This window comes from Sminthopsis crassicaudata, chromosome 4 (genome assembly GCF_048593235.1).
Source record: "Sminthopsis crassicaudata isolate SCR6 chromosome 4, ASM4859323v1, whole genome shotgun sequence".
Classification (NCBI taxonomy): Eukaryota; Metazoa; Chordata; class Mammalia; order Dasyuromorphia; family Dasyuridae; genus Sminthopsis; species Sminthopsis crassicaudata.
In genome coordinates this window covers 370427312-370450067 of record NC_133620.1, presented here as the reverse complement: position 1 = coordinate 370450067, position 22756 = coordinate 370427312, and the positions used below count along the sequence as shown (strand labels likewise).

General features: G+C 35.8%; 1 protein-coding gene across 4 annotated transcripts in view; it reads left to right on the top strand.

Annotated features, from left to right (window-relative positions):
* The window catches only part of ACACA (acetyl-CoA carboxylase alpha), a 221727-nt gene that overhangs the window by 89608 nt on the left and 109363 nt on the right, over positions 1 to 22756 (top strand). Inside the window, exons 30-35 of one of the 4 annotated variants that reach the window (XM_074262046.1) lie at positions 6912 to 6935; positions 9423 to 9566; positions 10983 to 11079; positions 11768 to 11875; positions 19933 to 19989; positions 20277 to 20321. In XM_074262046.1, coding sequence (XP_074118147.1) covers positions 6912 to 6935; positions 9423 to 9566; positions 10983 to 11079; positions 11768 to 11875; positions 19933 to 19989; positions 20277 to 20321 — 475 coding nt within the window. Of the gene's footprint in view, positions 1 to 6911; positions 6936 to 9368; positions 9567 to 10982; positions 11080 to 11767; positions 11876 to 19932; positions 19990 to 20276; positions 20322 to 22756 lie in introns of all 4 variants that reach the window. The other 3 variants (XM_074262044.1, XM_074262047.1, XM_074262045.1) reach the window with 3 other exon arrangements.

Sequence of the window (22756 nt, the reverse complement as noted above, 5' to 3'; positions counted from 1 at the left end):
CATAGAAATAAATGGATGTTGTTATTAATGCTTGTTCTTTTCTTAGTCCTGTGAGTTCTACTTAGGAAGACAGAAACATATCTTCTCCCTTCTATGAAACATCAACTTGACAAGGAGAGGATCTACTTATTTCTTCCTTCTTTTGGTGAAAATTTCACTGCCACCTGGAGGCAGAACTGCAGCTTGTTCTTGAATTAGAAAATTGAACTGCAGTATTCTCAATGTATAAGAATTGTAGTGAACAAATCCATGGATAGTTGTTGCAGAATTATTATAAATTTTTAGTGTTTTGTGACACTAAATGGCATATGAGGATACATGAACACCTTATCTGAAATATTTTGTTCATTGTTCTTAAAAAAGAAGTAAAAAAATCTTCTCAATTTGTGGGGGGGAACCCCCTCTACAAAAAAAAAAATCAATTCTTCAGGATCAAAAACACAAAAATCAAGCAAATAGATATATTGATCTTGTAATTGATCTTTAATATCTCACCAGAAATGCACTTGTTATCAGAAATCTGATCATCTGGATCTGGCAAATCAAATACTTTTTGTTGTTAAGTTGACACATCTTAGAAAGACCATGGTCTCCCTCCTTTTTGTAGTGTCATCTGGAGAAATTCTGTTCTTCTGTTCCTAATATTTTAGTTTGAGGTAAGGAAAAAAAAAATCTGCTAGGTGATTAGCACTTCTTGGGTTAGACCTGAAATCTGGCTTTCAGTTTAAAATTTACAGCATCTTTGTAATGCATTTAGGTGTTGTGGGAAGGGATTGTGGGTGCTGTGTGGATTGAAAATCTGTGTCTCAATAGAGTTTTTACTGGTCCTCATAGAAATAGATAGAATATGAATTATTGCCACTACAAACGAATGAAATCTAGTCTCAGGAGAGTGTGGGCCCACCTCCTCAGAATATTCTTGATAAGTCACAATGTTGGCAGTTCACTATGTTCATATTTTCTCCTTTTGGTTGCTCTATTTTCTTCTGCTTTGATCAGTTCTTTCCTATATTATCTTTTTGCCTGTTAGCATCTCCACTAACCTATGTTTTGTTTTCTATTGGTCATTACCAAATTGCTATTTTTCCAACTCTATTATCATGCCTGAGGCTAATCTGCCATAGGCTTAGGGTTCATAGCCTTATTCAAGGCAGTTGGCTTTGTTGTAGCCCTTTCCTTTTGAATTGCCTTTACTTCAGTGATGACTTGAGAGCTTGTTGATATGTGCCATGTTAGAAACTTCAGTGTTCTTGACATAAACAGTTAAAGGGTGCCTTTGCAAGATTTCTGTTTCTTCCCCTCTCCCTTTTTATTTTCTCATTGTAAGAGACATATCCTGTATCGTCTCATATCAAGGTCTGGCTTACTTTGCTATTTTTTCAGTTTTTTTCTAGGGTGATCTGTGGTCATAGTTAGTATTTTACATTTGTGAGGATTCCAAATGAGACTGTTCAGTCATTTTGCTATCTATATTTTCCCTTTTTGCGTATGCGTTACTAGAGCAGCTGCTCTGCACGATGAGAGCATTTTGCTATTGCCCAGTCTTCCAAGACCTAATTCGTCTTGTCTAAGATTTCATCAGCCCAGCTCTTTAGTGAGTTCAGCCAGTATTTTACATTGATTAATCCCAGAGCTTGGTCTGTTCGTACCCTTCACCATTTCTTGATGATGAGTGTTCGGAATTGATTCTTCCTTTCCTTTTCCTATGATTTAGGAATGTCAGAGAGACATAGAAAAAGTGTGTGTGTGTGTGTGTGTGTGTGTGTGTGTGTGTGTGTGTGTGTGTGTGTGCACGTGTGTTTGTGCATGAACAAACTCTCATGTACTAGCACCAATAAGGTTTGTTGATTTTGATGTTTTAGCAACTTAATAAAAAGATAGTTCTGAATGTGGTTTCTTTATCCTTTTTCTTCCTCTTCCCCTTCCCCCCTTCCCCCAAATTTGTTTAATCTTGAAATTCAGGCATATCCTTAGGTTTGTATATATTATCTTCAAATACCCTGGAAAAGACAAATTGTAATATAATCTGTACGTTGTACTTTCTCTGATAAACATATGTGTAGTTATCTTTAGATGACACTAGGTAGAGAGTGCTTTATTACATAATTTGCTCCTGATATGCATGCAGCACTATGTGTGGTCCATCATAAAGACTTGAGTTGCTAAGTGTCAGGGATCAAAATTACATTATAGCAAACATTCGAAAATGTCTAGCAGTGTTATTCATATGTATTCTTTTTTTTTAAATTTTGTTTTATTATTATTTTTTTTTTATTCATTTTTCCAAATTATGCCCTCCCTCCCTCCACTCCCTCCCCCCGATGACAGGTAATCCCATACATTTTACATGTGTTACAATATAACCTAGATACAATATATATGTGTGTAAATACCATTTTCTTGTTGCACATTAATTATTAGCTTCCGAAGGTATAAGTAATCTGGGTAGATAGACAGTAGTGCTAACAATTTACATTCACTTCCCAGTGTTCCTTGTCTGGGTGTAGTTATTTCTGTCCATCATTGATCAACTGGAAGTGAGTTGGATCTTCTTTATGTTGAAGATTTCCACTTCCATCAGAATACATCCTCATACAGTATTGTTGTTGAAGTGTACAGCGATCTTCTGGTTCTGTTCATTTCACTCAGCAACAGTTGATGTAAGTCTCTCCAAGCCTCTCTGTATTCCTCCTGCTGGTCATTTCTTACAGAGCAATAATATTCCATAACCTTCATATACCACAATTTACCCAACTATTCTCCAATTGATGGACATCCATTCATCTTCCAGTTTCTAGCCACAACTAAAAGAGCTGCCACAAACATTTTGGCACATATGTATTACTTCTTAATCTATGTCAAGGAGTAACCCTCAGAGCTGGCATAGGAGATTGAGATGTAGTCCACTGTGTGCTTCTATTTTTATTTCCCCGTGGATGAGCTGTTGGTGTTGGTTTCTTATTGTTTCTTTTGTAGGTAGGAATTTATGGTTTAATGAAGTAGCTTTTGAGTTGCAACTATTCAGCTCTCTTTAGTCTTCTTTAATGTTTCAATTCTTTTTAGCTTTTTTCATTTAAACATTCTTTTAAACACTTTTCTTGTCTTACTTTTTCCCTCTGGAAGAGGACGGCACTCCCCTTCTCCCCTGGCTTCTGCCTGGGCCCAAGCTTTTAGTTTTTGGATTTATATCATTACTTAGCTATCTGTTGGTGGTTTTTATGAAACTTCTTTCACATCTATGAGGGAAGGTTAGAGATCAAAACCCTTCAATGTGACCAACATCAAGCAGCCCACTGCCATTTTTAAGTGTTGGGATGAGTTTTGATTTTCTAGAGGCTCTTCCTTTCATTGGAAAGTATTAAGGAACTTAAGAAACAACTAATTTATAGCACTTCATAACAAAGGGTTGCATTTGCGTGTAGGCTGTACAAAAATAAGACCTGCAGTGTTCTCCTCCATGCATAGTAGTCTATTGATGAGATGCAGGCATCTAGTGGAAAGGAAGCTTCTCTGCAGGATTAAGTGCTTACCCAAGTTCAACTTCTGGTCTTTGCTATTATTTTGGCACTCCAGACTTGCAAAATTGGAGAATTTGGTACAGAACTGTCCAGTCTGTCCTTAGTGCTGGATTCCTCTTTGTGGAGGAAGACTAACTCATTCCAGGAGGGAAGGAGCAGAACCCAGGGTACCTGCAAATCCCTGTAGTTTCATATTGTGGGTTTGGGGCTAGTTAGTCACCAGGTAATAGTATTATGTTGTATCCTGTTGGTTTGTCTGCCTCAGAGAAGTCAGAATCTTCCAGCAGAGGAAAGGCAGGTTTTGAAAGGATGACAACCAGATAGAGAAATGATGTTTTTTTTTTTTTTTTTTTCTTTTTTCTTTTTTCTTTTTCCAAACTGGAGCTTAGCAATAGATTTAGGGCATCTGAGTTACAAGGGTAAGGAGTGAGAAAACAATGGAAGCACCTTGCACAAATCAGTTTAAATAGTCCCTTGGTTGGTGTTTCCCTACAGAAAGCTAGGAAGACAGGATACCCTTTGAAACTGCTGATAATGGTTATTCAGCTGATTTCTTCTTATTCTCCTTTGCTTTTTGATTTCAGAAGACTTGATCTACAATGGCTCTGAATCCATGCTTGATATAACCAGTGCTTGTTTGCATGTACCACACTCATTTTCATCTTGAAACTTTAAATTAGGAGAAAGTTATAGGAGCATTTTTATGATACAAGATTTATATGGATCCAAATGAGCCTACTAAAATTCAGTCGAGCTGGGAGGGATGGAAAAAAATTCAGAGTACTTCTAACTCCCTAAGAACTATATTTCTTAGATTAACTAAGAACAATATTTCTTAGATTAAGAAACGTTCGCTACTAGGCAGCATCCCAGGTTTTGTATTCATTTTGAAGCAGAATCTCTTCTCCACTACTCAGGCAGGCAGATCAATAAAATCAAAGGCAGAATTCAGATATCTTTGTTGTCCTTCTTTGAAGTCTATATCAGCATTGGTTTGCTGTCCATAGGGACTGACAATCCAGAATATTCCAGAATCAGGTTTTGCCACTATCTAGCCCCTGTGTCCTCAACATTTTTGGTGTTCTTATTTATTCCTTGTTTAAAAATGGGGATTATTGAGGGGGGCGTGTGGAAAGGGATTGTGGTATTGATCCCAACATGATGGTTGAGGAGTAACCAAGAGTTAAAAGGTTTCTCAGAGTCTAAGCTCTGACCCCCATATGCTGTGAGGAAGGAATTTATATCTCACTTAAGTATTTAAGTATGGTCTTGATTATCTGCTCTAAGACAATCTCTGTAGACTCACATGCAGGATGAATGTGACATATAGAAGACAGTCTCTTGATTTTAGATGCACAAAAGTACAGTTGACTGGCCTGCAACCCTCTTGCTGTTATTATTATGCACAGGCCACAAAACTTGTTTTCTACTGTGCCATAATGACCAATTTGCTGTTTTCTTACATTATTTTTATATTATTATAATATAATATTCTTACATTAATTATGATGCCCAAAATACCCAGGAATATAATTTTTAGGAGAGGCATGGATCAGAACCTGCTTCAGAAGAAAGTTTCCCTTTTTACCCCTATCCCTAGAATAAGACAGTTTAGGAACATCTTATAAGAGAATTGTTCCTGAAGGTGATTTTTTTTTTTTTCCATTTTAGTCCATGCTGTTGCAGAAATTTGGTCCTCATCCCAAGGATGAGTACCAGAATGTGTGAGACCCCAAGTCTGTGCTAGGTGCAAAAGCTGAAACTTCAAAAGATCTAATAATTGTTGTAATAATAGATTGGTCCATGTTTAAACTGCCCAAAACTGGATGGATGAATGAAGCCTAAGGTTGTTTTGGTTGTGGGATGCTTCTTTTCTTGTTCTGAGTTTTGACTATGTTATTACTCCACCTTACATCTCTAGCTAGACATTCTTCACCATACTTTTGAACCATGTGTTTCCTTTCCCTTGGTGTTTATATGGGTTAATACATGACAACCAAGCATTTTTTTTAGGATGGAAATCATTCTCTTAGGAGAGAAGCTCCAGGAGTTTTGGCAAATCAAAAAATAGTATGGTTGCTTCAGATATTTGTTCTAAGAAATGTTATTCCTGCTGCTTTAGGAATTCACTTTGCCTCATTTATATGTTTGATGCAAAGAGCATTGATGGCCACAAATCACATGCAATTGTCCTTCTGTGTGCTGTGATAGGTTGCAGGTTTTTGTTTGTGTGTCCAGCTCAAGCTATGCTGTTTCTTTCATTGCCAAAGAAAGCTCATAATTTCCTTCCCTCTATTGCCTTCCTCACATATCATGAGCACAACGCACTATGTACTTTTTGCCCATTAAGTCCTTTGTGTGCCAGAAAACTGTAATGATGAATTAAGGGCTAATAGAATCCTTTGCCATCTCATGGGACAAGTTAGATGGGTGAGGTGTGTCTATGGACTGACCCTTGCCAGACCCCACAGTTGGGTGGTAAGTATCAATTTTCCTTTTTAACACAAGAGAAGCTGACTGACTATCCATTTGAGAAGATAACCAGCATGAGTATTTTGTATTTTAGTATATTTCTAGTATCCTTGCTTTTCTATCTCCATTCGATGTTGTAATCTCAACTTTGCTTTTGGCACATTGTTTATGAGAACATTATAGTATTTACCAGATTTGTCTTCTATGCCATTTTTGTTCTTAATATGACTAGGTGTTTACCTCTTACATAGTTAAGATGCATTTATTACCCTGTCTTCCTTTATTGATTATTCCTTACTTCTATAATGCTGAATAGCCATTTATAGTCAGTGTTGGGTTCTTTTAAGGCCCTGTATTGCTAATGTTTTTCTTTATCATTTTGAGAAGAAGAGTTTTAATTAAGAGTCCAGAAGGGGTAACTGGGAACCTGAACTTCTGAATTTCTTGGAGACTAACCTGTCTGCCTGTTACTTGTGCCTGGTAGAGCAGAAAGAGAGAGTGTTGCCCGGGCTTTCCCGCTACTCTCTCATTGTTCTGCAAAATTTAGAGCCATTGCCCATCTATTTTTTCAAGCACTAATCCTCATACTAAGAGCTTTTAGTGTGTACACTTACCATAAAGTTTAAATGAGTTTACAAAAGTTTATGCTTTACTATTAAGTTCTTTGTAATAAAACTTAAGAAGAAAATACATTCTGTGTGACCCTTTATATCAGCAGCTACTATGGTAAGCTAGGTCAGGAGGCATGCCTCTTTGGAGGTATTCAGGAGGTTGAGAGGTAATGATAGCTTAATTAAGACTGAAGAATACCAGAGCTGCCAAAGAGGAGCTCTTTGCTACTGGTCTATGTCTGCTCTGACAGTTCTTTTATTATGGCTTTCACTAACCTATCAGTAACTAACTGTGGTTGTTTAATTACAGAGGGAACATCCCCACGCTAAACAGGTACCGTATGTTTAGTTTCTTTATAAATTAAAAATGCTTTTTATAACTTAGAATTAGTGAAATAAGGAAGCAATAACTTGACATGCTAATATGGTTGCCTTCCCCAGGAATTCCTGATCTCCCCTTTGGACACACTAAATTATAATTCTCCCTGTTTGGAAAACATGTGTTCAGCTTTTCTTGCAGCTGCTTGAAAGTACTTAATAAACAGCCTGTCTGGAAAAACTCCACAATGGCATTTGACAGGGAGTGTACAGATAGATAGTATCTTGATATATAGTTTTGCTGGAAACTTGGCTTAGCCCTCTGATTTAAGGGTTTAGGGAGGAGTTTCTATAAAGCTATTCTTGTTTTGTAAAGGACTTGTTAATTTTTTTGCTTCCTTAATGTTCCTCCTGTTGGATGAATGCAAATCCTGAAGTAGCTGATCTCAAGCTTCATCAGATTTCCCCAAAATTAAAATAAAAATATTATAGTTTTAATAATTTTGCTATTGAGGCTTATTGTTTTGTAATTTGATTAGAATTGGAGAAAGCTATTTAAGATAGTTAAATCTCTTAAGCTTATGAGCTAAAATAATTCAAATAAAATACTTATTTGTCTCCTTCTTTCTCCTCCTAAAATAAATGTGGATCCATGATATAAGGTGGAGAGGTTATTAATTCCTACTGGAATCCAATCTACACAATGACAAGTCACCAGCTTTCTGTGTACCGTCATATTGGTATTCAAATATAAGTCATCAAAATGACTTTTATAATTAATTTTTGGAGAATCCAGAAAACCATTTGTTGGTTTTCCTTTTCTGTTTTGCTGGGGACTTGGATGAATCCCTATTACCTGCATTTTACCACTGTGGCTTCTGTGGTGGTAGAGGTACCTCAGAAGTTTATCTTTCCTGGTGTTCTTTAAGTTTTGAAGCAATCTTTAACCCTTTGTTTGCTGTATGCTTAGCCTCTCCACAGGGTAATTCTTCTAAATCCCATCTTTAACTTTTATTCCTTTGATGGTTGGTTATGACGTGTTGGTAGAAAAGAGATTCTTATCGTTTCATGAACTTGGTCCTTTATTGGATACACCAATTGATGCTGGAGAATAGGAGACTAACACTCAGAAGTCAATATTTTTTCTGCATTTATTGAGTAGTAGTTTTTAGGGCTTGATATGAGTTGCATTTATAAGTTTCATAGTATCAGTATTCCCCCAGCTTTTTTACTCCCTGATACTTTTTTCATAGTCCTCATTTGCCAAAGGAATAACAACCTGGAGTGTCATTCTGTACAGTCTATGTGGACAGCACTCTTTTCCTATAAAGAATCCCATTAGCTTTTATGAGGATGATTTGCAACAGTGTGCACATCACAGTCTGTCTCCTTTGCTGAGCCTTGCCGCACTGCAGGTGATACACTTCAAGGAGAACTTTCCAATTGCACCCCAAAATTACAGTCTCATTGCACTGCCCTTTAGCCACTTAGCTCTGTTTCAGGAGTTTTGCTTGGAGCGTATATTAAACATAGTTCTGGTGGCATCCCAGAGATTGAGTTCTTTCCCAGAACATCTCTGTGTTTGGAAGAACTTTATATTGTTAGTATATCAGCTGCAAAAAGGGATATCATGGAATATGTGTGTGTACAATAGTCTTTTAAAATGTACACATTGGCTCAGTTTCCTTCAAGCTCCTCTGTTCAGTTGCTTTACATGCTTGCTTGTACATTTTGAGACCCCATGTTCTGTAATTTTCTAAGTTACAGTGAATTACAGAGCAGATTCTTGATGGCTGTTGGTGCAGTGGTGAGGTTGTTTAAAATGAAGAAAAGGGGCAGTTACAATTTAACGCTGACAGTTTTAAAATAAAATCTTTTTACCTTAAAAAAAAATAATGGGAGAATAATGACTAGCTATCAAACTATAGAAAAGGAGTAAAACACCTTTCTTTCTTTTCCTTTTTTAAACAGTAACTAATTTTGTAAATAATGTTGTTTATAATGATTTACTAATGCCTTAAACCAAAGTTGTACTTGTGTGTATCTGTGAACACTTACACCTGTTACAGTTCAAGAGAAAAATGTTTTAGACATTTCATAGTAACCATTCACTTGCTGACTTCTCCTTCTTAAAGGAGAGAATGCTTTTTTGGGGGGGAGGGGAGGTGCAGGATGGTTTTTTTAACCCCATGTATGCGACTAAATTTATTAGTAGTATGAATCCTCTATAGTGCTTAGAGGTGATAGGAAAGATTTCATTTGATATTTTCTGGGATGAGAAAACATAGATTTGTCTTTGGGAGTAGCTTGAATAAAAGGGTTAATACACATATAATTAAGACATTAGTGTCTGTAATGGGTAAAAAAACCAGATCTGCCCTGCCACCTGACATTACTTAAGAGTCCTCTCCCATCCCCCTCCTTTCTGTTGTTGCTCTCCCTCTCCCAGAACCACCCTCCCTTCCCCTCCTCGTCTAATGGACTTGCTTAAATCGCCATTTAGAATGTCCTTCTCCTCCAACCTCAACCACTATGGCATGGCTCACGTAGCCAGTGTCAGTGATGTGCTACTAGACAACTCATTCACTCCACCGTGCCAAAGGATGGGCGGGATGGTTTCTTTCCGGACCTTTGAAGACTTTGTCAGGTAAGAGACTGGAGATTGTTGGCTCTCTAGAAGTGGGTTCCCATTGTTATACATTTTAGTTTCATTCAAAGGATCACCATATCTCAGAATCCTCAAAGGATGAATTTTAGACAGTGTAATAAGTATAAAGAAATAATGAAAGTGTAGGGAAAAATTGAGTTGTAAACTAAAAGTGTACCAATTCACATCTGTGCTATCACTAATGATAACAAAACCTAATGCCAGTTGAAGCTGTGGGAGAAAAAGTATGCCTTTATTGTACTGATTGAAGTACATCTCAAGAAGTAATGTATAAAGAAATAAAAACTGATCTCTTTGAAAAGATATTCACAGTTGCATTATAAATCATAGCATGCTCTTCCCTCTTTCCCCTCCAAAAAAATCCCCTAGATTTAGTGGTAGGTTAATATAGGGGAATATTACAGACTGACATCAATGCATATATGCACATTAAATGAAGTAATGCAAAATTAGGCAAAGGGCATATGCTGTTTTCACAAGTCTGTTGCTAGTAGAACTCATCGTAAGCTTCAGAGAAAGATAATAAAACCCTAGGTTTAGAGCTGGTCATGACCTCTGTGGTTCAGCATCTTCATTTTGTAGATGGGAAAATTGAACTCGAGGGGTTAAAGTAACTTGGCTAAGGCCACACGTCTTGGAAGTGACAGGCCTGGGATGTAAAGGTTTTTTGTTTTGTCTATATTATTGAAATTTATGAGTGGAAATTAAAAAATGAACATAGATTCCCTGAAGCTAGAGACTTCTGCACAATGTTCCCTCAGAAAGGAATATGACCTCTCTACCTTTAAACTTAGTTTTATTTTCACTCTGGCAATGCTAAGCTAGGTTCTATTTGTACATCATGTGACTGGTTAGAGGAAAAGAAACAAACCAAAAAAATCATCTTTTCCTCATGAGCCAGGAGCAGAAGGAGCTATCCACTCCGTGGATAGTGATGAGTGAAATGTCAGGAGAAATTAAACAACATGAGAGTCAACCCCACCAGAGATGATACATGCATTCAGCATCTATCTCTTGCTGTATACTGATGCATCACCCTTGGGGGAGGGGCAATTACATTGGTCTGTCACTGCCTCAGTTCCAGGCTGTTCTGTTACCTCAAGACTTATGATGACAGCGATGCTTGTATCTTATATATGAAAAGATCATATTTTTAAGCGGAAAAAAATACCTATGCTTTATTAAAGTTTACGTAATCCACTCTCCTAATTTCTGCCAATTGATGATATTTTGCATATCACCTTTATTCACTGATTGGTGTCTCTTTGCTTTTGAACCAAGGGTTAAAAGAGCATTCTTTTTTGGCAAAGCTGGGATTGGTAGGGCTAGTTTGCTGCCCCACTAGGTGGCCTGAGATTGAGTTTTTATGTTGGTTGTTTCTTTGGCACATTTCAGAATTTTTGATGAAGTAATGGGCTGCTTCTGTGACTCCCCACCACAAAGCCCTACATTCCCTGAGGCAGGCCACACTTCGCTGTATGATGAAGACAAGGTATGGAGGCTTCCCTTAGGAAAGCAGGTTTCTTGCTCTTTATGCAGGGTTGATTTTATATATATATAAAATACCTCTTTGATTGTCTTTTTATTTTTTGGAAGCATGAAGATTTTTTTTTTTTTAAACTTGAAATAGGGACAGCAGAAGTGACACAAATTTGTCCTCACTGTTTCTGTGCATGTTTGAATTCGGTCTGAAAACCCTGGGTTTGGGTTCTTTCTGTTGTTATCAAGTAATAGAATGCCAAATTTTGGATTAGAGAAAAGATGGACTTTTAGTTTCTAATTTTTTCTCCTCTGTTCCTTCTTTTTCTCTATTTCAGTAGAGTAATTGCTTCAGCTAATTTTTTTTTATTAGTTCTTTCCATGACTAAAAATTCCCAGTATTCCATAGATTATAAAATAACTCATTCTGAAGTTCTTGGTGCTCTTGAGCAAAGAGCAGGACATCCTATAAAATCAGGATTTTTAACTTCTTTTGTCTAGTGCCTTTATTGTATCAAGAAGTTTTTATGCTTATATCTGTATACTTTCAGATGAACAAACATTTACATCTGCTTTGCAGAGTAGTTTGCAAGGCAAAAGTATGCTTGCCTCTGTACCTATCTGCTTTGTCCATTCATTTCTTCCTGATGTTTATTTTGTCGTTTTATAACTTTTTGTGGATGTATGTGCTTGGATTACAGGCAGTCAGGGATGAACCAATTCACATCCTGAACGTGGCCATCAAGACTGACTGTGACATTGAGGATGACAGACTAGCAGCCATGTTTAGAGATTTCACTCAGCAAAATGTAAGTCCTTGGTTGGAAGGTATCTGATGGTCCTTTCCCTGTTGCCTTCCTATGAGTCATGCTGCTGTTTATGACTGTACTTTTTGGATCTTGCTGTTTCTAAGAGTGACCTCTTCTGGGCTTTCCTCCAGTAGCACAAACAAATAGCCCTATAGCACTTAGACCCCTTATTGGCATTCTCCTAATAAGAGGAACAATGTTGGACTCATGCAAAGTTAAGGTTCAAAGGGACTTTAGTGTTAGAAGAAGCATCATTTCCTTTTCCAAAATTCTCAAAATGTGATTATCTAGCCCCTATTTAAAATCCTCTAGAGGGAGGATCTCTATCTTATGAACAATTTAGGCTTATTTAGGAGAGTGCTGTTTGCTAAAAGATTCTTTTTTATAATGAGTCAAATTTCACTTCCCAGAAACTGAAAATTATAGCTCTATAATTTGAAAGGCCCTCAGTGGCTTGTTATTTATATTTACAGATGAGGAAACGGAAAAGTAGGGACTTAAGGGATCTAACCAAAGTGATAATCAGTCAAGATCTGAGCTCAGATCCTATGATACCAGAGACAACAATGTAAATCTGCTTTTACCCAAAAGTTTTAGTTCTATTCTCTGAGCCAAACAGGACACATCTAACCTTTTTCCCAATAGCAGCCTTATTACAAGGTGGTGATTTTGTTGTTATAGCCAATTCCTCCACTAGTGTACATAACAGCTCTTCTTTACTTTAATGGATTATCTTCACGAGTTGTAGGCCAGCTTGGTGAAAAATCTTTTTAAACCTAATTAAGCTGATCCTTGGGTAGTAATCATGTAGTCTTTGGACTTGAAGGTTCTGACCTGTGATCTTCTGGCCAGAATTTGTGCTGGGATGACACAGCCTTTGAGAACCAATTGGTTCTTTTCCTACCATGATCAGTGTTTGGAGAAGGAAACTAGTGGAAGTTGAAGTATTCATATATTGAAATACTAAGTCCTATTCAGTTCAGAATGAGAGTAGCAGAAATATGATAGGTTGTATCTAAGTTCTCAGAGAAAATGTTTTCCCTTGGTGCCAGGAGAACTAATAAATTCACCTCTTTGAATAATGGATTCACTCTGTAGAGAGAGGGAAAATTTTTTTTTTTAGGAATAAGAACTTGGTATTATCTCTTGTTTTAGCCTATTGATTGTTATCCAGATTTTGTTTCATAGTGTTTCTTGATAAGTGCATTTCCATTTGAATCTAATACCATGAACTCAACCTTAAACTTTAGTCATCCTCCCAACTTCCAAAGCATTTTCACTAGTGTCTTTCATATTCATATTTTTCTTCCTTTGCCACAACCTTAGGTTGGACCATATATATACCTACACAATAGCTGTATCTTCCTGTAATTAATCTATCTCCCTCTATTATACAATATCACAAGAGTAATCTTATAAAATAACATTTCTATATTCCGATTTCCAAAGGAATCCAAATCCATAAAGGATAAAAGTCTAAAAACATTAATTTGACATCTAAAGTATATCTTACTATGACAGAGTCTATTAATATATAATCTTATGCAAAATTGTGATTCCAACCAAATTAAACTTTGCTGTAAACATAATACTAGGATTTCTTGCCTTTTTACTTTTGTTCATACTGATCCCTGTAGCTGAAATACTTTATCCTGTTTTCTTTTTCAACCCAAATCCTACATTTTTTTAAAGTTTCAGCTTACACTTTTCATCAGTGAATACTTTCCTGTCTGGAAATTCTTGTCTAACTCTGAATCCCCATCAGACTCTAGAATTTTCCAGCTGGAAGGATCTTTGAAGACCACACTAATTCCCTTCTTCATCTTTTAGATATTACAGATTTTATACACAAAGTTAAATGACTTGCCTGTAGTTTCATGCAGTTGATCAATTATTTGATCATTCATATAATGATCCCCTGGTTCAGGCTCTGTTTTTCTTCCTTTTTGATTATACTTTTTTTTCCTAGCATTGGTTAGTTCACAAATATTCAATTGATACTAAATGACTTCATTGGTCAAAACAATGTCCTGGTGAGTAAAATCTTTCCAACATTGGGGATTAGTGATCCTGTTAGTGTAGCCAGGGTCATGGCCTGAGGCTCAGCAGATCAGAACTTTTGATTTAGCAGTAGGCTAAATCAGCCCCCTCCTTTGACAGAATATGAAGAATCATAGGGTATCTCTTCCCGCCAGTATGTATCCAAGATTACTTATGAACCCTTGCCTCCTTGATTTCAAGGTGAGCTCTTTGGTTTCTGTATCCTATTACTTCTCTATGCAAACAGTTATTATTTATATATGGAACACAATTAAATGAATTATTTCGTTGTATTGAGTAACCATGATATGGAAGATGGAGTGATGATACAGAGGTCAGAGGGCTTTGGTTCAAATTCTACTTCTTTTGGTCACTGATCTTGGATAAACCAGTTAGCCATTCTGGGTTTATGTTTTTCACTTATAACATTGGAGGCTTGAGAAGGGAGGGTTGGATTAGATAACATTTAAAGATCTTTACAGGTCTAAATCTATGATCTGATGACCCCACTTTTATGTAGAGTAATTTATCAATTTCATTTTACACATGAAGATAATTAAAGCTCAATACGTTCAGATATAGCTGGAGAAGCACTTATATCTTGGATCTTATAGTAGCTAGTGTGGTGAACCCACTGTTTGTAGCATACTAGGAAGAAAATACTGGGCTTTAATGCATTGCTTAATCTATTTAAAAATTAAAAATAAAACAAATTTTAGAATACATACAACATAGTATCTGTCTTCAAGGAAGTGTTAAGTGTATGAAGTAATTGCTAAATGAGTTATCATTGAGCAAGTACTCTGCCATTCAGCAGAGGCCAGTACCATGTGTTATACTTTTAATGCTTAATAAAGATTTACTTCCTGATTGTTTGAGGGAAAAATGGTGACTGAGTCAAATATTTAAATGAAGTGTATAAAGTACCTTAGCTGTTCATATTTCATACCTCACAAATCTTTCATATTTTAGTAAAGATTTTATTTATTATTGGTAAAGATTTATGTTTGAGCTGATGGCATATTCACAATTAAAGCATGAAGATCAGAGGGAATAGGGACCACCAGATAAGAAGAAAAATAAAGAAAAGCCTTTGAATTCTGGAATATAATTCTTTAGAGGAGGTTCTCCCCTCTTCATTCCCTCACACAAAAGAAAACAAACCCCACAGAATCTTACTTGTTTCTAAAGTGGCAGCAATGGAAAATTCACTTTAGAGAGGTGGCAGGCAAAAGGATCATTTCTCTGAGACCTGGGCTTTTATTATCTCAGATGTTAAGAAAGTCTCATCTTGGAATTTGAGATAATCATTACATCTGCTTGGTTTCATTATTACACCCCAAAGCTACATCTTTTATTAAACTCCAACTCAGATAATTGGTATCACTAATTTTTGACACTTTGGGTACACATTGTGACACCAAAACATTGAGCTATGTGGGCATAGCAGTACTTCACAATCCTGCTCTCATTAAGAAATTGCCATCACCTCCTATTTGGCAAGCAACTTCAAGTTTTTTTATAAATTTGATCCTTACAATAACTTCATGAGATGGGTTGGGCAGATATGACTTTCCCATTTATGGATGAAGAAACAAAGGATTAGAATTAATATTTTAAGTACCTCCATATTCCTTGTATTAGTAGGCATTGTACAAGCATAGAAAAAACACAGATGCCGGGTCTGATCTTTTAATATAACTAATATAATATACCTAGATCTGTTCAAATAAAAGATTGGAAATCCTTGTATAGATTTTGTGGCTTGTGATTTATTCATTTTAAGAAACTTCCCATGAGAAAGTCCTTCCAGTAAAACAGAGCAACATCTTTTCTTAACTTAGTTCTTGAGCCTCGCTTGGGACATTGAGAAGTTATGAGATTTGAACTTGAGTCATTCTGAAAGGGACTTTTTTTTCTCCAGTCAGCAAGCACTTATTAAGCCCTTAGTATTCCCCAAGCTCAATGTTAGGAGCTGAGGAAACAAAGAAAGGCAAGGCAAAATAGTAAAACCAGAAGAGAGTAGTCATAAGAAATCTGAGACGGTAGTTAAAAATATTAAAGGCTAGTAAGTCAGAAAGGAAGAAAAAACAATTAAGTCATTTGTGCCTTTGGAGAGACCAATTTCAGTTGATGATGATATGAAAAGCTAGAATGCAAAAATGAATAAGGGACTCCTTGCAAACTCAAAGATGACAAAAGATAGGAATCAGGCATGTGGAATATATGCTTATTCCTAATACAGTGTTGGGCAAGCTGTGAATTAACACAAGATGTTGCAAAGCAGTTTGGAATTATGCAAAAAAAAAAAAATGACTTAAAATGTCCATATTCTTTGATCCAGAGATCCTAGCATCATATTTCTTTATAAGAAACCATTCTTGATCCTTTAGCAGGAAAATGAGCAACTTTTTTCTTTTGAGATATGAGGTAGAGGAGATAGGGCAAAGTAGGGGAAGGGAAAAAGAGGGAGCTTTTTAGACACAATCATTTTGGTAAAATATGAGGCAAGACCATCATCCCAAAGGATAAGTGGAAAAGGTGTGGTTCAAATCTTGAGGACAGTTGAGAAATTTTGGAATAACCACTGTGAAAAAGGGGTAATAAAACAATTAGACCTAAATTTTTGGCAGGGTGTGATTTGTGAAAGATCAGAGATTTTAACTTGTTGAACTGATTCACTTAAGGGTCAGGCTAGTGGAGCAAGGACAATGTAACCCTTTCTGTACTGATGGCCTGAACAAGAACTGAAGATCATGGTGAGGACAAAGAATAAGGCTGGAGCTTATAAGGAATAAATAAAGGTGGAATAATAATCAATGAGTACAATTAGATAAAGGAATTTTGTAGTTCATGTGTTTAAAAGTTGAAACAATGAATGAGGTCAAAGTCAAGGATATAATTTTTTTCTTTGTAACTGAGGTACAGTGGAGAGGTAGTTTGAGTCGTATTTCACCTTCCTGCTAATCATTTTCATAGGTAGTATCCTTTAAAAAATTCTTATCACAAATTTATAGCATTGAGAAAGTGCAAGAATTATTCCCCCACTTTAACCGAACAATAAACCCCGGACGTGGACAACCCAAGTTCCTCTCAGAAGCTAGTAGCAGAGCATCCAGGCTTGATTTCTAAAGAATTCTGCCTTGGAAACAATAGAAACAATTTGAAGAGGAGTGGTTGCTTCTAAAGTTGTGCTTGTCTAGGCTTATTTGATGCTTCCTCCCTTGCTCTCTCTTTAAAAAAAAAAAAAAAAAAAAAAAAAACCATAAAAAAGCTGGAATGAAAACTAGTTTTGTTTTTCATTTGTGTGATCATGCTCTAGGCATTTTAGGGGAAAAAGTTTTTTTTTTAAATGCACACATATTAAACTATCAAATAGGTTGATCCAAATTGTCCAAATAATCTTCTAGTCCCAGCATGTCTTTTTCTTTTTTTTTCTCTCATAGAAATTAGGATCATATATTTGTAAATGACTTGTGGAGGAGATTGAAGCAGTCAGTGTAAATGGAGTTTCTCCAGGTGCTGATGCCTAATCGCTGGGTAATAGCTGTGGACTTGCTGTGAGACCCGCATTATTACAATGTAATCAGAGTCCTGTTGCTCTGCTGTTATTGTCAGCCACTTGTGGAATTTTAAAAGCAATAACAATTTTGATTTTAAATCACGGTGTTATTAAAGTTATTTTCTTTGCTTGCTATGAACATAGCTGCTGATGCCTATATTTGAAGGGTTTAGGCTTAGCTGAGTGTTTTATTGGTGCTGGAAGGAATGGTTCTGTTTCTGTATATACTAAGAAGCCAAGAGATCCTTTCTCTTTCCTTATTTTTCTTCTTATCAGCAATTCTCAATTATCCACACTAATAGTGCAGGAATGTTGCAAATAATCCAGAAAAATACACCATCACTCATCTGTTTTGGGAAGACATTATTCTGTTTCTAATTCTCTCCTTTTTAAAAACCATTAAAATTATTTGTTTCTGAGCATACATCAGCTGACACAATGAGAGATGACCCAGAAACATATCATTTTGTAGGAGAAAAGCTAGTTTAGATTTATTTTTTTAAAAAATTATAGTGTTTCATTCACATGTAGGCTGTTAGAAATTAGCTATATGGACATATTTCTGTTTGTTAGAACTATAATAAATACAAGAGATGGCTTTCTGGGTGGAGAGGACGAAAGGATATTTAAAAATGAAGGTGATAGAAAAACCTTCATTTTTTTTTTTTTTTTAAGAGTTTAAAAATACTTGAAGGTATTTTATCCAAGGAAAATATTTCTGTGATGAAATTCCATTATTTTTTTTTTTACTTTTTACTATTCTTATTGTTTGATTAATTTTCTTAAGCTATTTAATTGATAGCATCATCTTATTCCTTATACCACATGAATTCTAAAAAGGTCTTCATTAAATTATCTCATTATTAGTCCCTATATCTTTTGAAATCAGTGAGCAGGATAATATCCTTATTTCACAAAAGGGGAGAGTAAGGTTTAGGAGGAAAGAATTATATCAAAGGCCAGTGTGAAAAAGACTAATTTCTGCTGACTCAAGTAATAGTGAGATCTATGTATATCAGAGAGGGTATTGGCCAAGATGACATTTCATCTGTCTCATAACTCTTTAAGATTTTATGGTGATGAAAAGGAGCTGGTACATACATACTCAAGGTAATGTTGGGTTGGACTATAGTGGTTTTTGTTTGTTTGTTTTTGTTTTGTTTTGTTTTTTGCCATATAATGAAACTGTAAAGTAACAGACTCCAACTTGATGCCATGAGGAAATAACATGGAATATGGTCCTAGACTTGGAGTAAGGCCAAATCTGTTGTTTACTTATTAAGGGAGTAACTCTGAGAAAATCATTTCTCCTCTGTTTGCCTTTATTTCTACAACTGTAAAATGTGGATGATATTGGCACCTGTCTTGCAGATAAGTTGTGAGCATCAAATGAGATAATGTAAAGCATTTAGCACACAATAGCTACTATGTCAATGTTTATTTTTCTCCCCACCTCATGTTCGTGTGGTTTGTCTTTCTAAGCCTCAGTTTCCTCATGTATAAAATGAAGGGGTTGGATTAGATTGTCACTGAAATCACTTCCAAATCTCAATCCATGTTTTAGTAACCTAGCTATCTCTATTCCATTGTTTCATTTAGTCAGTAATTGGTATTATATAAGGTATGCCTGTAGTTACAAACCACGATTTGTTATTTTTAGAATATTGAAAAGGGCACTATCTTTATCAGTTGCTAACTACCTGTACAATCTTGAGTGAATCATTAGGCCTCTCTGGGCATCAGTTTCCTTGTCTGTATTTGAGGTGTTTAAAATAGATGTTCTCTAAGGTCCCTTCTAGCTCCAAATTTTATGATTATTTTGTCTTTTGTTCTAACTATAAATAGGAAAAATATTGTAGAAAGTAGTTGACCAAATACTTATTACATGTTCACTTTCATTTGCCACTATTTAAGCAATCTGATGGCATGGGCCACCTGGACTCTAAAGTACCCAATGCATTCCAATGGCTGTGCTTTTAGTTTTCTTTACATGTCCTTTTCTACTGGGTTCATGCAATCTCCATGTGTTTAATAAACTCCCACCAGTGTGACCTTTGTGGGCAGAAGTCATATTAAGGTCTGTCTTTGATGTGTATCAATCTTGAAAGAACTCCTTGGCCTCATACTACCCTTGCCATCTCTATTAGATTTGCTTTCGTTATCATCCTGAAAAATCGGGGTCCAATTCCTATCTGCTGTTAACAAGCTGGCTGTTATCCTGAGCAAATCATGTAGTTTCTCTGGACAGCAAAGTCAGTTCCTTTAATAGTGCTGAGGGGAAGGTTGAGATAGATTTCTTGTTTATAGATTTCAAGGTAGTGAGTTGGGATGATGTCTAATGTTTTTAGTTCTCACAAAGGTTACCTAACCTATGTGAAATTAGAGGTGGGAAGAATGGACAAATTGCAGAAATCAGAAGAAGTTTCATCTTCTCTTTTATGTTGTTCTTTCACAGAAAGCTGCTCTTGTTGAACATGGGATCCGGCGGCTTACATTCCTGGTCGCACAAAAGGTATTGATGTGTATCTTGTACCTTTCTTAAGCCTTTCATGCAGCTGCTGATGAATCTGCTACCTTTTTTTTTTTTTTTTTTTTTTTTTTTTAATTTAAAAATCAGTCTTTTAATAGTGGGGTATAAAAATTTAATTCTAGATGTTATTGGGGTTACTCTTGTTTTCCAGTAAATTTAAGGGAAAATTGGTAGCTTAATTTATTTCTTATTCTTAATTTGGCTAAAATTTTGTTATTAATTGCTAGCTTTTGCTTTTTCTCCCTTCCTTTCTTTGTTTCATTTGTAAGGATTTCAGAAAACAGGTCAACTATGAGGTCGATCAACGATTTCACGTAAGTAAAAGGCATAATAACAAATAACTTCCATATTTTGTTCCATGTACCACTGATTTTTTTTTTTTTAAACAAAAGTAGTAAGTAATAGCTCTTGACAGATTATTTCATTTCTAAATATGCTCAGAGGAGCTAAAGTGAACTTATTCTTCTCTATGTAAAAATAATTATGATCTTTTTTTTTTTTTTTTTTTTTTTTTTTTGAGGCTGGGGTTAAGTGACTTGCCCAGGGTCACACAGCTAGGAAGTGTTAAGAGTCTGAGACCACATTTGAACTCGGGTCCTCCTGAATTCAAGGCTGGTGCTCCATCTACTGCGCCACCTAGCTGCCCCAATTATGATACATTTTAAACTTTTCTGTAGGTTTCATCAAAATCATTTTTTAAAGGCATTTCATATTCAGTATGTCATTTAGATGCAATAAAGAATAAACAAATCCATTTGAGTAAGTTGTCCCATATTTATACAGTGAGTTAGTGCTTAAGAATCTATAGTTTGAACTTTGAGATCATGCTTTCTAGCCTGTTGCTTTTCAATCTCTTTTGCTAGTTTATTAATGATGTGGTCTATTTCTGAAAGGAACATAACATTCCGAAGATGAACATGTAACTTTTGTACTGAAGTTTTGAGTTATTAGAAGCCTAAAAAGGGAGCCCCAATTTTTTTTCCCCTTATCTTATTAAGGATAACAGCAGTAGCAGCAACAACAACAACAAAAAAAAAAAAGGTTTTAAAAATTTTTATGAGACTTCTGCATTCATCATGACAAAAGAATGATTGGGGCAGACATGATGACATTTGAGACAGTGCTATATAGAGACCTTGTGTGATAAGGAAAAAACCTAGCTGGTCGCAGAATTTCCAGGCTTGATTTAATGCTGGATAATTTGTCATTGTGTTGAAAATTGCATTAAATTTTTTTTTTTAAAATAATTAATAATGTGACTAAAATACTTGTGCTGTCAGGAGATCTTAATATGCCCAGCTAGAATTCATAGTTGTTTGGATCAACTTTTTTCCAATATAATTTCTTATAATTATGTGAACATTTGGGCTAGAGTGAGGAAAGCATTGCTTTAACTTAAGTACCTGTGTACTGTTGCCTTTATAGCCCTTTAGCTTATGGGAACTCTAGTGCTTGGTGTGTTTTTCTTTTCGCAGTCAACCTTGTTAGCTTTGCTCTAAACAGTAACAAGATAATCTATCTTGAAAGCTAAAGAGGCTACAGTTTTTTTGAAATGCTTTAGGAAGTGTTGTGGACTGTACAACTCCCCTCTGTTATTGATGGCCAAGAAACCAAGCAGAGTTCAGATATGTATCAATCAATAACTTTAGATAGGAAACGAGAGTCAGTGGAGAAGTATGAGGGGCTTAAGAGAGAACCCTGGGGCTTTAGGAAGAAAAATCAGAAGCTTAGAGAATAAAATTGATACTTGGGGATGGAATATCAGAGTCTATGAATAAATATTGTGGTTGGAGATGCTGATCAGGAAGCTAGGAGAGAATCCTGAATATGAGAGGCATACAAAAGCAAGGCCCTTTATTTGTTAAGAAAGAGCATTGGACTGGCTTCATATAAAGGGTAACAGACTTGTGCTTGCAGGGCTCATGGCAGATTGAGATCTATCACAGATATGTTTGTAATGAATTCATGTTTTAAAGACAATTTTTGAGTTGTGATCTTTTTAAGAAACTAAAAAGTTTTCCTGTTTTTATTCCAGTAGTTTAGGCTTGTCTCTGGTCTCTGTAGTATACATAATTTAATGATTTCATCATTACTATTAAAACCACATATAAAAGTTTAAAGATAATGAGAGTTAATGAGAAAATTGACATTTTTTTTTTTAGCTTTAAAATGCATACCTCCTTCCACAAACAACCAAACAAACCTTCTAATCTTTCTGGAGTGTGAGCAGGCTTTTAAAAGTCCCTTTTAATATTTTTATATATTTTGATTGAGTATGAGATTGGTAGAATCTATGGTCTAGAATGGTAGCTCCATAGGGAACTTTGGTTTAAGATCATTTCCCAGATCTGATCCACATGGATATTACTTAGCATATTAGTGAAATTTTAAAGTGTAAAGTGCCTGTATGTACTTTCTTGCTTGAAGGAGCAGAAGTTAGTGGAGTGATGTGGATTGGATTATTTCTTGCAGGTTGAATTACAAAAGCCCCGCATGTTTATATTTGGGGGCATCTCAGAAATGATTAGTGGTGGATGTGCAGTGGTGAAAGGGCACTCTTTTCTGGTCTCTGGGCAGAATATGTGATAATCTGGAGGCCTTGGAACATATAGACAAATCCTGGTTTACTGTTGCAGTGTTGTTCTGAGTGCCTCTACTGGTGGTGGCTCGCTATTCACTAAAGGATACTTGGTCTGTGTCTTGTCATTTGATGTGTGCTTACCTCGTAGTTAGTGTATTGTAAAAAAGA